This window comes from Gracilinanus agilis, chromosome 1 (assembly GCF_016433145.1).
Source record: "Gracilinanus agilis isolate LMUSP501 chromosome 1, AgileGrace, whole genome shotgun sequence".
NCBI lineage: Eukaryota > Metazoa > Chordata > Mammalia > Didelphimorphia > Didelphidae > Gracilinanus > Gracilinanus agilis.
The window spans coordinates 648297389-648312455 of NC_058130.1; the positions used below are offsets into that span (position 1 = coordinate 648297389).

The window sequence follows — 15067 nt, forward strand, 5'->3', positions numbered from 1 at the left end:
TTGTTGCTCCTTGATATTTGAATTGTTTCTTTCTGGCTTCTTGTAAGATTTTTTCTTTTGCTTGGAAACTCTTGAATTTTGCAATGATGTTTCTTGGTGTTTTCCTTTCTTGATCGAATGCCGCAGGTGTTCTATGAATCCTTTCAATGTCTATATTGCCCTCTTGTTGTAGGACTTCAGGGCAATTTTGCTGAATTATTTCTGTTAGTATAGAGTCCAGGTTTTTATTAATTTCTGGTTTTTCTGGAAGACCAATTATTCTCAAATTGTCTCTTCTAGACCGGTTTTCTTGGTCTGTCACTCTCTCATTGAGATATTTCATGTTTCCTTCTATTTTTTCAGTCTTTTGGCTTTGTTTTATTTGTTCTTGTTGTCTTGAGAGATCATTAGTTTCTACTTGCTCAATTCTAGCCTTTAGGGATTGATTTTCGGCCATAATCTTCTGGTAATCGGCCATAATCTTTTGGTTTTCGGCCATAATCTTCTTGTTTTCGGCCATAATCTTCTGGTATTCCTTTTCAATCTGGTCATTTCTTGTGTTCAATTTGCTTATCAGTTCATTTGGTTTCTGAGCCTCGCTTTCCAGTTGCAAGATTCTACCTTTTAAGCTGTTATTTTCTTGCCAGATCTCTTCCATTTTCCTCAAAATCTCAGATTTGAACTCTTCCATAGGTTGTGAGGAGTTTTCCTTATTTGGGGAGGGTCTGGATGGTTGTTTGTTCTCCTCCTCTGTTTGCTCGGTTGTCTGGATTTTCTCTGTGTAGAAGCTGTCGAGTGTTAAAGACTTCTTTTTTTTGTTGTTATTCTTTCTCTTCTGAATTTCCTGTAACTGGTTAGCCATCATTAGCCCAGCAGCTTCTCAGGTTTATCCTCGCTCTCAGTGTCTGTCTGAGATCTATTGGCTCCTGAGGACTGAGTTCTAGTTTTTTCCAAGGTCAAGCCCCCTGGTGGATTCCCTTGCTTGAACCTCTGCAGGAGGTTTCTTTACAAGTCTCAGGGAGCTACTTCCACAGTCGTATACTCGTCTGCACTGGTTCCCCACTTAGGCTTTAGTTCCTGGTTGTGTTTGCCTCTGCTCAGCTGGCACCCACGCCTCTGCTCAGCCGGCACCCACGCCTCTGCTCAGCCGGCGCTCCGCTCCCAGCGTCCGCTCCCGCGCGCGCGCTCAGATTTCGCGTGCGTTCTTGACTTAATGGGGTCCTAAGTCTTGCTGCTCTCAGGAACAGGTCCTGGAGCTGCTGATGACTCGATGGGTGCCCCAAACTTGCTCTATTTCTTTTTAGCTGGGTTCAGAGCTATAGGTGAGTGTGGAGGGGGTGGGGGTGGGGCGGTTGCTCAGCTCGCGCTTGAGTGAGAGCCCTTTTTAGCTTGGAAATGTCTCGATTCCACGTACCTTCCACGCTGTGCCCTGTTGTGGGGTTCCTCCGTTCGTCTGGACTTGTTTTTATGTCCCCTTGAGGAGTTTTGTGTGTTTCGGTCAGGAGAGGTTTAGAGCTGCTTCTTACTCTGCCGCCATCTTAACCCGGAAGCCAGAGGTTTTTATTATAAAAATATTTTCCCCAATTTGAGTAAAAGGAAATTCTTGGTTCTCTTTGTCTATTCTGAGTTTATACTTCTCTTTGTCTAGTTGGACTTAAAACTTTGGTTAACAATAACTTAAGTACCCCTACTTAGTACCTCACTAGATTGTGAGTACAGGATTAACTCTCCTTTGTCTACATTTTGATTGAATCAACAAAAGCTTGAACTAGTTAATGAATTCACACCCTATTTAGTGCTAGATGAAAGTCAGTAAGATACTTGGAGAGCTCCCCCTTTTTTCTAACTCATACAGCCAGAAATTTGAATTCTTTTGAGAGTTTACACACTCAGAACTTATATGTGAATCCTAGGAGGAGAATCCTAGGAGGAGAGTTAAAACCTTTAGAGGTGAGAAATCAATCCCACAGACACTGCCCATGGGCAGAACTGGACAATTAGGAAAATGTGATTGGTCCCTATGAAGAGGGGCAGGAACAGAAAACCACCATAAAAGCCACGAAATCCTTGGGCTGGGGTGTCTTGTGAAGTTGAAAAGTTGAGTCTCTTGGAGAGTGTCTCCTGGAGATAGTCTTCAAGGGAACTTCACTGGAGACTGCAGCATGAATCATGATGTCAACTTGATTGGACTACTTCCTTGGGTGAATGAAAGGGGCTGACTACTTTCTAGTTTCCTAAGAGACTAACTTCCATCTTGGAGGAGGCCTTGTAGTTACTTACTACTGGCCCTTCTGGCTGAGGACTAGTATAGGTATTTTCTCTAACTTTTCTCACGTTTCTGTACTTTATTGTTTCCCCTCTAATTTGGTAAATAAACTTCTGACTTGAGATATAATAACTTTGGCGACCACGTTATTTCATGTAATTTAAGTCCAACCACTAAATTGAACCTTTACATTTTTTGCTTCCCTTCTAATTTTGGTTGCATTGGTTTTATTTGTACAAAAGCTTTTTAATTTAATGTAATCAAAATTATTCATTTTACATTTTGTAACATTCTCTATCTCTTGCTTGGTCTTAAAATCTTTCCTTTCTCAGAGATCTGACAAGTATACCATTCTGTGTTCACCTAATTTACTTATAGTTTCCTTTGTTATATTCAAGTCATTCACCCTTTCTGAATCTTATATTGGTGTCAGGGTATGAGGTGTTGATCTAAACCTTATCTCTCCCATACTGTTTTCCAGTTTTCCCAGTAGTTTTTGTCAAATAGTAGGTTTTTGTCACAAAAGCTAGGATCTTTAAGTTTATCATAAACTGTCTTGCTGAGGTCACTTACCCCAAGTCTATTCCACTGATCCTCCCTTCTGTCTCTTAGCCAGTACCATATTGTTTTGATGACCACTGCTTTATAGTACAGTTTAAGATCTTGTACTGCTAGGCCCGCATACTTCACATTTTTTTTCCATTTTTTCCCTTGATATTCTTGATCTTTTGTTCTTCCAAATGAACTTTGTTATATTTTTTTTCTAATTAAGTAAAAAAGTTTTTTGGTAGTTTGATAGGTACGGCACTGAATAAGTAAATTAATTTGGGTAGGATTGTCATTTTTATTATGTTAGCTTGTCCTACCCATGAGCAATTAATGTTTTTCCAATTGTTTAGATCTAGTTTTAATTGCGTGGAAAATGTTTCGTTGTTGTGTTCATATAATTCCTGTGTTTGTCTTGGCAAATAGATTCCTAAATTTTTCATATTGTTTAGGGCAGTGATGGGAAAACTGGCCCGCGGGCCAGACGTGGCCCTCTGAAATATTCTATCTGGCCATGCGACATTATTCCTAATCTGACGAATACAATACGATGAAACTTCGAAAGAGTTGACTTAGAAACAGACTGACTGATGAGTATTTCCTTTCCTATGGCCCCCTCATTAAAAAATTTTCCCATCACTGGTCTAGGATAATTCTCAATGGAATTTCTCTTTCTAACTCTTGCTGCTGAGTTGTGTTGGAAATATATAGAAATGCTGATGATTTGTGTGCATTTATTTTGTATCCTGCAACTTTGCTAAAGTTGTTGATTATTTCCATTAGATTTTTAGTTTATTCTCTAGAATTCTTTAAGTATACCATCATATCATCTGTGAGGAGTGATAGCTTGGTCTCCTTATTGCCTATTTTAATACCTTCAATTTCTTTTTCTTTAATTGCTACTGTTAGCATTTTTAGTACAATGTTAAATAATAGAGGTAATAATGGGCATTCTTGCTTCACTCCATATCTTATTGGGAAGGCTTCTAACTTATCCCCATTGCAGATGATTCTTGCTGATGGTTTTAAATATATACTCTTTATTATTTTTAAGAAAAGCTAATCTATTCCTGTACTTTGTAGTGTTTTCAATAGGAATGAGTGTTGTATTTTTGTCAGAGGCTTTTCCTGCATCTATTGAGGTAATCATGTGATTGTTGGTTTAGTTGTTGATATGGTCAATTATGTGGATGGTTTTTCTAATATTAAACCATCCGTGCATTCCTGGTATAAATCCCGCCTGATCATGGTTAATAATCTTCATGATAACTTGCTGGAATCTTTTTGCTAGTATTCTATTTAAGACTTTGGCATCTGTGTCTATAAAGGAGGTTGGTCTATAGTTTGCTTTCTCAGTTTTCTGTTTAACTGGCTTTGGGATCAGTACCATATTTGTGTCATAAAAGGAATTTGGTAGAACTCCTTCTTTGCTTATTTTGTCAAATAGTTTGCATAGTATTGTGATTAATTAGTCTTTAAATGCTTGATAGAGTTTACTTGTGAACTCATCTGGCCCTGTTGATTTTTTCTTAGGGAGTTCTTTGATCGTTTGTTTGATTTCTGTTTCTGATATGGGATCATTTAACTATTCTATTTCCTCTTCTGTTAATCTAGGCAGGTTATATTTTTGTAAATATTCATCTATATCACCCAGATTGCCATATAATTGGGCAAAATAATTCTTAATAATATTATCTTAATTTCCTCTTCATTAGAGCTTTGATACTATTAATTTGTTTTTCTTCTTTCCTTTTTTTATTAGATTAACCAGTACTTCATCTATTTTATTTGTTTTTTCAAAGAACCAGCTCCTAGTCTTATTTATTAATTCAATAGTTCTTTCACTTTCAATTTTATTAATTTCTCCTTTAATTTTTAGAATTTCTAATTTAGTTTTTTATCTGGGGATTTTAAATTTGTCCTCTTTCTAGATTTTTAATCTGCATGCCCAATTTATTGACCTCTTCCCTCTCTGATGTTAATACATACTTTCCAGGATATAAATTTTCCCCTGAGTACTGCTTTGGCTAAATCCCATAGATTTGATATGATGTCCCCTCTTCATTTTCTTCAATGAAATTATTAATTGTTTCTATTATTCATTCTTTGAACCAACCAATTTTGGAGAATCCCATTATTTAATTTCCAAATAATTTTTGATTTGCCTCTCCATGTACCCTTACTAATTATTATTTTTATTTCATTATGATCTGAAAAGGTTGCATTTATTATTTCTGCTTTTTTGCATTTGTTTGCAATGTTTTTATGCCCTAGTACATGGTCAGTCTTTGTGAATGTATTTGATGGTAAAAAAAAAAAGGGTGTATTCCTTTTTGTCCCTATTTATTTTTCTCCGTATAAATTATTAGCTCTAATTTTGCTAAGATTTCATTCACATCTCTTACCTCTTATTTATTTTTTGGTTTGATTTATCTAGATCTGATAAGAGGAAGGTTCATATTTCCCACTAGTATAGTTTTACTATCTATTTTCTCCTTAATCTCCAACAGTTTCTCCTTTAGAAATTTGGATGCTATACCATTTATGGCATACATGTTGAATACTGATATTTCCTCATTGTCTGTACTGCCTTTTGTCAGGATGTAATTACCTTTTCTAGCTCTTTAATCAGATCTATTTTTACTTTGGCTTTGTCAGATATCATGATTGTGATTCCTACCTTCTTTTTCTCAGTTGATGCCCAATAGATTTTGCTCTGTCCTCTTACCCTGTGTGTGTCTACCTACCGCATGTGTGTTTCTTGTAGACAACATATAGTAGGATTTTGTTTTCTAATCCACTCTTGTTATCTGCTTCTGTTTTGTGGGTGAGCTCATCTCATTCCCATTCAAAGTTATTATTACCATCTGTATTTCCCATCATTTTGATTTGCTCTCCTAGTCCTGCCCTTTCTTCTTTCACTATTTCCTTCTATACTAGTGTTTTGCTTTTAATCAGTCTCCATAATCCCCACCCTTATTTTACTTCTATTCCCACCCCCTCCCTTCTTATTCCCCTCTTGTTTTTCTTTAGGGTCTATTAAATTCTCTCCCCCCTCTCTTTCCCTCTCTTTTTCTACTCCCAGCCCTACTTCCCAGTTTTCCCCTCACAATTTTCTTGTAGGATAAGATAGAATTTAATACTCCAATGGATATAGATGCTCTTCCCTCTCAGAATTGTTTCCTTACTGAGAGTAAGATTTTTCTATTACCTATTAGCACTCTCTTCCTCTCCTTATAATAGTCTTTTACCCCTCCCCATCCCATGTGCCTTTTAATGTAGTATAATTTATCTTCTTTGTTCATGTTTCTCTTGGTGCCATCTTCTATTCCCCCCTTTTTTTGTATCATCTTAAACCACTCAGCACCCCAATCTCTACCTGTGAATAATTCTTCTAACTACTATAATAATGAATACATTTTTTGAGAGTTACAAATATCATTTTTCCATATAGGAATATAAACAATTTGACTTTACTGAAGCCCTTAAAAATTTTCCCCCCATCTCTCTTGTTTACCTTTTCATGTTTCTCTTGAATTTTGTATTTGGACATGAAATTTTCCATTTAGTTCTGATCTTTTCTTTACAAATACTTAGAAATCTTCTATTTTGTTAAATGCCCATACTTTCCACTGGAAGTATATAGTCACTTTTCATGGGTAGGTGTTCCTTAGTTGTAGACCCATTTCTTTTGCCTTTCTGATTATTATATTCCAAGCTTTGTGTTCCTTTAGTGCGGAGGCTGTCAGATCCTGTATAATCCTGATTAGTGCTCCTTGATATCTGAATTGTCTCTTCTGGCTTCTTGCAATATTTTCTCTTTAGCTTGGAAGCTCTTGAATTTGGCTATTACATTCCTGAGGCAATTACATTCCTGGGATGTGCCTCATTATTTTGCGGATTTAATGTAGAGGATAATCTATGGACTCATTCAATGACCATTTTGCCCTCTTGTTGAAGAATATCAGGGCAGTTTTCTTGGATAATTTCTCGTAATATGATGTCATGGTTTCTGGTTTTTTTTCCCCCTAGATTTTCAGGTTGGTCTCTAATTCTCAAATTGTCTCTCCTGGACCTGTTTTTCAGGTCTGTTACCTTCTCAATGAGATAGTTCATGTTTCCTTCTATTTTTGTCATTCTTTTGACTTTGCTTTATTAATTCTTGCTGTCTTCTGAGAGCATTAGCTTCTTTTTGCCTAATTCTATTCTTTAAAAACTGGTTTTCAACTATGATCTTTTGATTTTCCTTTTGGGTTTGGTTGTTTCCAGCAGGTCTGTTCTTATCTCCTATTCACTTATCATTTCAAGTGATTTCTGGACTTCTTTTTCCAAGTGGGAGATTCTGTGTTTTAAACAGTTATTTTCTTTTTGAACTATTTCCCACTTTTCTTGCCAAGTTTCTTCTATCTTTCTTACTTGGTTCTTCAACTGAAATTTGAGTTCCATGAGAGCTTGTAACCAATTTTTTTTCTTTTCTTTTTGGAAAATTTGGATATGTTTGCTTGTTTCTCTCTTTCTGCTGATTCCTCTGTAGTCTGCTGTTTTTCCCCCTAGAAGTTATCCAGGGTCAGAGATATTTTTCTTACTTTTTTTTGTAGTTGTAGATTGTAGTTCTTGGGTGTTAGTGGCCATTGCTGTTAGTTTTTTCTTCCCTTCCCAGCCAGAACTCTGAATGAGGAGGGTAGGCAGATCTCTGTGTATTGAGCTACAGAGCTGTTTTTACCCTGAGGCTATTTTTTCAGTCTCTGCCATGTCTGCTAATGGGCAGCCCCTCTCTGTTCTATCTCTGAGCCCAATCTCCATGTTCCTCAGCCTCCTAGGATCCCAAGTCTCCCTACCCTCAGGAGTAAGTCTGTGGTGTCCTCTGCAAGCCTCCCGAGAACCTAGAGATTGCTCTGTGCTCTCTCTAACTCTGGTACCATATGTGTAGTTGGAGAAGGGTGATCAGCTCGCGCTTTTGTAGGAGTAATTTTACCCCCTTATAGCATGGAAATGCCCCAACCCTGCCTACCTTCAAAGCTGTGCCCTATGGTAGAGCCCCTTTGCTCATCTGATTTTGATTTTTGTCTTTTGAGGAGGTTCATATCTGTTGGTGGTGAGGAGAAGAAGACCCTTACTTTTACTCTGTGACCATCTTAGCCCAGAATGGTCTCTTGTTTTTCTTGGAAAAGTATAAGGAGGAGGGTTTGAGGAAAGGAGGGATATGTGAGAGGATTATAGAGAAAAGGGAAGGTTAGTGACAGCTGTTGTGGGGAGTACATTAGAGAGTCAGTCAGTGAAGGATAAAATTATTCATTTGCAACAATGAGGACCCTCCTAAAATTGTAACACAAATTTGTGGTAGATTCAGTTGGTACAGTCTTTAGAAGTATTTCAGTGATATACATCATGTGATGGTGAAGAGCAGGTGAATAATAGTGGTAGGGATCAGAGGACTATCAGAACAATTTGAAGAATGTGTGAAGATGGTCTCCTTACAGTGAATTTACAGTAGAACATAGAAATAAGTTGAATAGAATGGGAAGGTATGGATAGTTCATAACTTGTTTTGTCTATATCAATGAACTCATGCCTAGAAATATTGGAAAAACATTGCTTCACATTTATATATCACGTTATATAAATCTTGTTCATTATAATCTCATGAGACTTACAATCCTGGGTTGTAGATTTAGACAGATATGTTCCCATTTTACAAATAAATAAAGAAATTCAGTGAACTGTCGGAGAGAGAATATGGTTTCCAGTTTTCATTGACTGAATCAGGTTTAGACATTTTTACTTCAAATTTTATTTTTGAAATTATGAACTTTACAAATAACATCAAACAAGCATTTCAGTATCCAATAAAGAATAGGAATGTTACATATATGAAGCCATAAATCTCTGTGATGTGCAACTTATTTTTAAAATTTTTAATTAAGTTGTAATTTAATAATAAATTCCTCATGGTTTTACTTGTAACATTGGCCTACATGTCTGCGTTCACTTCTCAACTTCATTTAGCTTTCTTCTGTTTATATTTAAATGGTTGATTTTCTTAAGATACCTTTCAACTCCTAAGATTTTGTAATTTTTTTTGTCAAGAAATATTCCCTTTCTTTTTAGTCTAGAGTTCTTTCCAACTTTATAGTATATTACATGATAAAAAGTAGAATAGCAGAGAGGAAAATCAAATGAAGTGAGCAACTGTAAGTCTTCCAAAATTTTGGGATATCCTTATAAAACTCAGGTATTACATAAATTTTCCCTTTTTCTTGCTTCATTTACTATGCCATGTGCTTCATACATGTCTTTGTACAGCTTATCTTCAATTATCCTTACCCTCTCAATTTAGTTATTAGACTATTCTGTGGATTTCAGTTTTCATAAACTAAAAGTAAGAACTTAAATTTTATGGATGTGGATGAATAACATGTAGAAAGCTCCCTAGCAATAGTGCAAGTTCCTCAAGAGTAGGGTTATCTTAAAAGTTTTAATTGTATTCAGTATAACCCTTAACAAGCATCCAGTACCAGACACTATGTACCTAACAGAAGAATTTATAAACACACTAGGAATTTAAATGCTTTCTGATTTAAACTCTTTAAATTGTACTTATCCTATACTTATTCTACTTAGCTTGATTAACATTGTAGAAATGATTAATTTACTTCTCCCAATTCTCTCTCAAAGTTTCATAGGAATGTCTCAAGTAGTTGTGTATAATTTGCATATGTAACATATGCAAATATGATACTGACAATTTTTTTTTCCAAAATAATTATCATTGATGCCTTCTGTAGTTGTAGTTTAGGGGGAAAGAAATAAAATTTACTCATACTTTCCCAGTTGAATGCTTTTGAAGGTGAAAAATAATTAAGCCAAGATATCCATTAAAGTGACTGAATCTGACAGTGGATACAAACTTTTGTCCAACTAGTTCCTTGCCTCTGTTTTAAGGAAGAAAGCATAATTCATTAGCTATTCTCTGTGACCTTCATCTTTTTTTTCGCTCAGAGTTTGACTTCTTTTAGTAATTACATCATGCTAGTTTTTGTTATATTGTTCTTTGGTTCTTATTTTTACTCTATATACGAATCTTGTCATGTTTCTCAGAATTTCTATAATTTTTTAACTGTAAAACTGTTTCATTGATAATTTTCAGCTTAAGATATCATTTTTTAACCTTCAGATCCTAACATCATAACTTTTCATATTTTCAAGTTAATTCTTCCAGCATTTAACAGTCTTTCCAACAGTCTCTTAAGTCAGCATAAATATGGGAAAGAAAATAAATGTAGGCAGAAAAAGATACTCTTTAAGTGGATTGACCCAAACTAAATAACCCAAGAACTACAGTTAATATCCTAGATCTCCCATCTCTGAGGCACAAGCTTTCTTGGAATGCCATGAATTTATGGTTTGTGGCCTAACAGGGATAACGCACCCTTTTCCCAGCCCTCATGAGCTCAGTATTCCTTATATTTCAGTGTCAACAGGAGGAAGCCATTCTCAAGTCTCTGTACTCTCATTCATCCCTCATTCTAGTCTGGCTAGTTGCTAAGTCTTGTTGATTCAGTCTCCACAGTATCTCTTATATCTTACTCCTTGTATTCACATCACAACCACTTTGCTTCAGACTCTCATTACCTCTCTCATGGACTACTGCAACAACCTAGTTAGTAATCTCCCTGCTTCCAGTCTCTCCTCTCTAAGCTAGCCTCTATACAGCTGCCAGATTGATATTCCTAAAGCATAGATTTGACTGTTTTTTTTCCCTGCCATTCTCATGAAGCTTGCATATCTCACTCTTGCTTCCAGCGTAAAAGAATAATTTCTTGATTGCCATTTTAAAGTCCTACCTTAAAGTCCTGTAGCAGTAGGCAAGTGACAAAGCAGCCAGTGTGGATGCATTGGGATATGTAGTCAGAACTCTGCTGTAAAAATAAAAATAGACGAGCAATGCAAGGTGCAAGGAACACTAAAGAGACTCTTGTTTATGAAAAATAAACTATGTATTTAAATATATATAAGGAAAAAAGGATTTCTAATTCTAAGGGATTCTAACTCTACCCAAATAAACTCCCAGGTCCCGCAAGGAACCGCTTCTCCTGTGGTTCACAGGCTACGCTAATCGTCCCTGATCTAACTAACTAAATTTACACTATTCTAAATAAACCTAACCACTATAACTCTTAATTTCACCTTTAAGTTATAAAGATAGCCAAGGCTAGCTGGTTGAGTCTCCATAAGAATCAAGTTAGGACTCTGAGCCTTAACGGATTCAGAGTCTAAACCAAAGACCAGCTTTTGTTTGGCCTTTTCAGAGTTTAACCAATTTATACACAGTAACGATAAATGAATAGTGTTTCCCTAGTTGGAAAAAAAAAACCAACACTCCCCTCCTTCAAGTCTTTCACTCAGACAAAGATAGAGAGAGGCAAAGATGTTACCTTCTCCAGCCCTGAGAGAGAAAGAAGCTGCGTTTGTGGCTCTGTCAACTGCCAGAAGCCACTCCTGGAATGCCACACCCACAGAGTATAACCGTCATAGAATAACAGTTATAACTGCCACAAGTTGAAATTAACATTCTCTCAGTTCTATTTGAAACTCCAATTCTTCTTCAAGCAACCTTCTCTACTTCTTATCTTTAAACTAATAAAACAATACTTATTTTCTAATATCATCCTTATACTGCACATGCGTGGCCTAGAGTGTGTCACTTGGTTGTCTGAACAGCCTTTTAAAGCACCACATTGCTCACCCACCTCCTGGCATGAGGAAGGGGCTGAAAAAGGTACCCTAAAAATTGTCTGCTTTACCTCACCCTGACCTGCTTACCCTATCAGGTAGGGATCCTACTTTGCAGTCAAAACATAAAAAAATGAAAAGAAACTTGTGAAGGTGATTTCACTTGTCATTAGTACATGGAATGTGCACCCATTTATGAACCACACAAAGTCCAGTAGACCTGAACAGCTCTAACTGTGAGAGAACTTGGCAAATATCACATCCAAATAGCCTTAAATGAAACAGGGCTGGCATTGAAGGCCAGCTTACTGAAATTGGAGCGGAATACACGTTTTTCTGGAGTGGCTACTGTGATGAGGAGTCCCAGGAAGCTTGTTACAACTGAATCAAATCTAGTCAGCAAGCCCATATGCCTCCCCAAAGGAGTGAGCAACAGGCTCATGAACACTTACAGGAAAGTGCCATGCCACTGTCATGAAAACTGATAAATTAGTGAGGACCCCCTCCAAAGAATTTTCTTGATGGTTTATATATCTAGGGATATTTGCCATATTAGAACACCTTAGTATAATTACAAAAATAGTTTCTATCTTGAATCCCCCCTGGGTTTTCCATGCTTTTGAGAATCTTTCTACTAGTAAGTCAGCTTGTGAGTTTTTGGTCAAAGAATTCACATTTGAAGTAACAATAGCTAAATTAAATGTACTGTGTAAAAATTATCCAAGATCATTAGCTCCATCTGCCACTCTACCACCATCCCATCAGAAACAGGACTACATAGGACAGGACATGGATCTGTAAACTTTGATCTGTTCTAGGCAGTGCAATGGCCAGTCCATCAGTCAACAGGCATTTGTTAAGGACTTACTGAGTGCCAGTCAATATGCTGAGTCCTGAGAATACAAAATACAAGTAGAAAGAAAGGCAATCCCTGCCCTCCAGAAGCATTTTAACAGGAGAAGAAAACACATACAGGGAACCTGAAAGTGGTAGGGGGAAGGTACTTGGCATGGGGCATGGTCAATCAGCCAATCAATAAACATTTATTAAATGCTTGTTTTGTGCCAGGCACTGTTGTGTTAAGGCTTAGCTGGCCATATGGAAAGAGGGAAAGCACAGTCCCTGCCCTTAAGGAACTTATAATCTAATGGGGACACAACATGCAAGCAAATATATACAAAACAATCTATACATAAGATTAATAGGAAATTATTGCAAGAGGAAAAGAGCTGGATTTAAGAGGGGAATGCCAGTCTGATGTGCAGACAAGAGAGGAGTAAGACATAACTGGCCCGAGTGTCCTCCTTAAATAGGTGTTTCATCACTTTCATGGGTATAACTTTCAAGAATCCAGGGTTACCTACATTCCACTGTTATCCACTTGATTGGTAGTAGTTTGTCACTGGATTATTAGTAAGGAAAACTTAAATTAAATTTGGGTTTTCTACACATGCTTTTTAGCCATTTGTGTTGTGCTTCCTATACTGAAGAATATATTTTAATTCTCTTTAATGATATTTAGAACACAATTTCAAAAGACTTTTGTATTTAATTCTATAAGTAAAATATAGTTTTAAATAAAATTTAAACAGAACTTTGTAAAATTTAAATATTGGTACTTTAAAAAATTAGATGATTAGATCATTTATATTTCATGAGAATATTTGTTCACATACATTAACCAGATTTGAGAACATCTGTTTTTAAAAAATTACTTGATTTTAAATATGTAATATAATAAAAGGTGGTTTTACTTTTTCAGGTCACTATATTATTTATGCCTTCTTTCCTTTTTTTTTTTATCTGCCATTATAGAGCCTTCTTGAAAATTTAAACTCATGATGAGTTTATAAGAAGTAGACCTCTTATGTAGCAATTACCTTGCTCTGAAGGATAAGAACAGAAGGAATGAGAAAGCATATTTATCTGCTGCCCTCTGGAGAATTCCCAAAAGTAAAACACAAACAGTGGAAAACATTTTCAACATCATTAAACAATGAACAACAATGGAACAAATGGCAAATTAAAACTTTAGGGTTGCCACATCATACCCATCACTTTAAAAAAAACTTAAATTTATTTGCTATATCAAAAAACCAAAGTAGCTCTCTCCTTTCTTTCCTCCCATTAGAGAAGGCATCATTTGACAAAAGGATATATGTATATGTAAAATTATGTCTTGCTTATTTCTATCAGTACTTTCTCTGGAGGTGGATATACACCAGTTATTTTTCAAACAATATTTGTTGCTGTATATGATAATCTCATAGTTTTGTGTAAGTCTTTCCACGTTTTAAAATTGTAACTTGCTCATTTTCTTACAGCATGGTGCTATTCTCTCACAATCATATGCCACTTGTTTAGCCTTTCTTCAGTTGATGGAGATAACAAGAACCCCAAAACTCAGTGATGAATGGGACTGTGAAGTTCTGGGTACACAAGCATTATCATTATGATAAAATCAATGTAGTATATCTGGGAAACAATCTGATAGTATAGGAAAGGGGAAGGATAAGCATCTATATGGTACCTACTATATACCAGAAAATAAAATTTTAAAATAAATATCTTGTTTGATCCACACAAAAAACCTATGAAGTAGTTGCTATTATTATCCCCATTTTGCAATTGAGAGAACAAAGGCAAATAGAGATTAAAATGACTTGTCCAGAGTCATATTGCTAATGAGTGACAGGAGCTTGATTTGAACTTGGGTCTTAACTCTTGGTCTAGTACCCTTCAGTACACAAAAGGTAACGAAGTTGTTTTGCCCTTTTGATATTCAATGATACTTCTGCTAAGAATGTTTTATTCATTCATTTATTTTTTTATTACCATATTATTACCATACTTCAATTTCAAAAAGTACTAATAAGAATAATATTTGACTTTTATGAAGTTTTATTTAAATTTGTTTATTTTATTTAAAACTACATTTTATTTACATAATTGTATTCAGTGGGACTACCCTGTCACAACTCTGTATCTTAGTAAATAGTCTTCATGTGTTACTATTGCCGAAAAAAATTCATTAAATAACAATTACAGATTTTCATGGTTGGGAAAAAAATCTCTATATGTGTATTCAAGGCCATAACTGAAAAACAATCTACAGGATACCTGACAAATGGTTACTAGTCTTTCTTTGAAGATGTCTGGATAAACAAAATCCACTTTACCACCTCCAAAGGAAGCTCCTTCCAGTATATAGTTATTTATTAGAAAGTTCTTAATTTGTGATTGCCACTGACTGCAACTAATTCTACCCCCTGGGTAAGAAGAGCAAGTCAAATTTCTTTTTGCATGTGGAATTCCTTCAGGTACATAAAGAAGACAGTCATTATGTCTTATATTCCGTGGGCTAGGTAGTTATAGTTCCTTAAATAGCTCCTTATATAGAATGAACTTACGTCCATTTACTAATTTGGTTACTCTCAGAACATTCTCCAATTTCTCAATGTCCCTTCTAAAATGTGGTTATATGTGGTTATAGGTCATTATACGAGATGTCTGACTATCACATTGTTGCCATACCAACCCTTT

The 15067-nt window shown here is 35.8% G+C and overlaps 1 protein-coding gene across 1 annotated transcript in view; it reads left to right on the plus strand.

The window, feature by feature from the left end:
- OXR1 (oxidation resistance 1) overlaps positions 1–15067 on the plus strand; it is a 193652-nt gene that overhangs the window by 96984 nt on the left and 81601 nt on the right. Inside the window, exon 5 of the mRNA XM_044668761.1 lies at positions 12872–12879. Coding sequence (XP_044524696.1) covers positions 12872–12879 — 8 coding nt within the window. The remainder of the gene's footprint in view (positions 1–12871; positions 12880–15067) is intronic.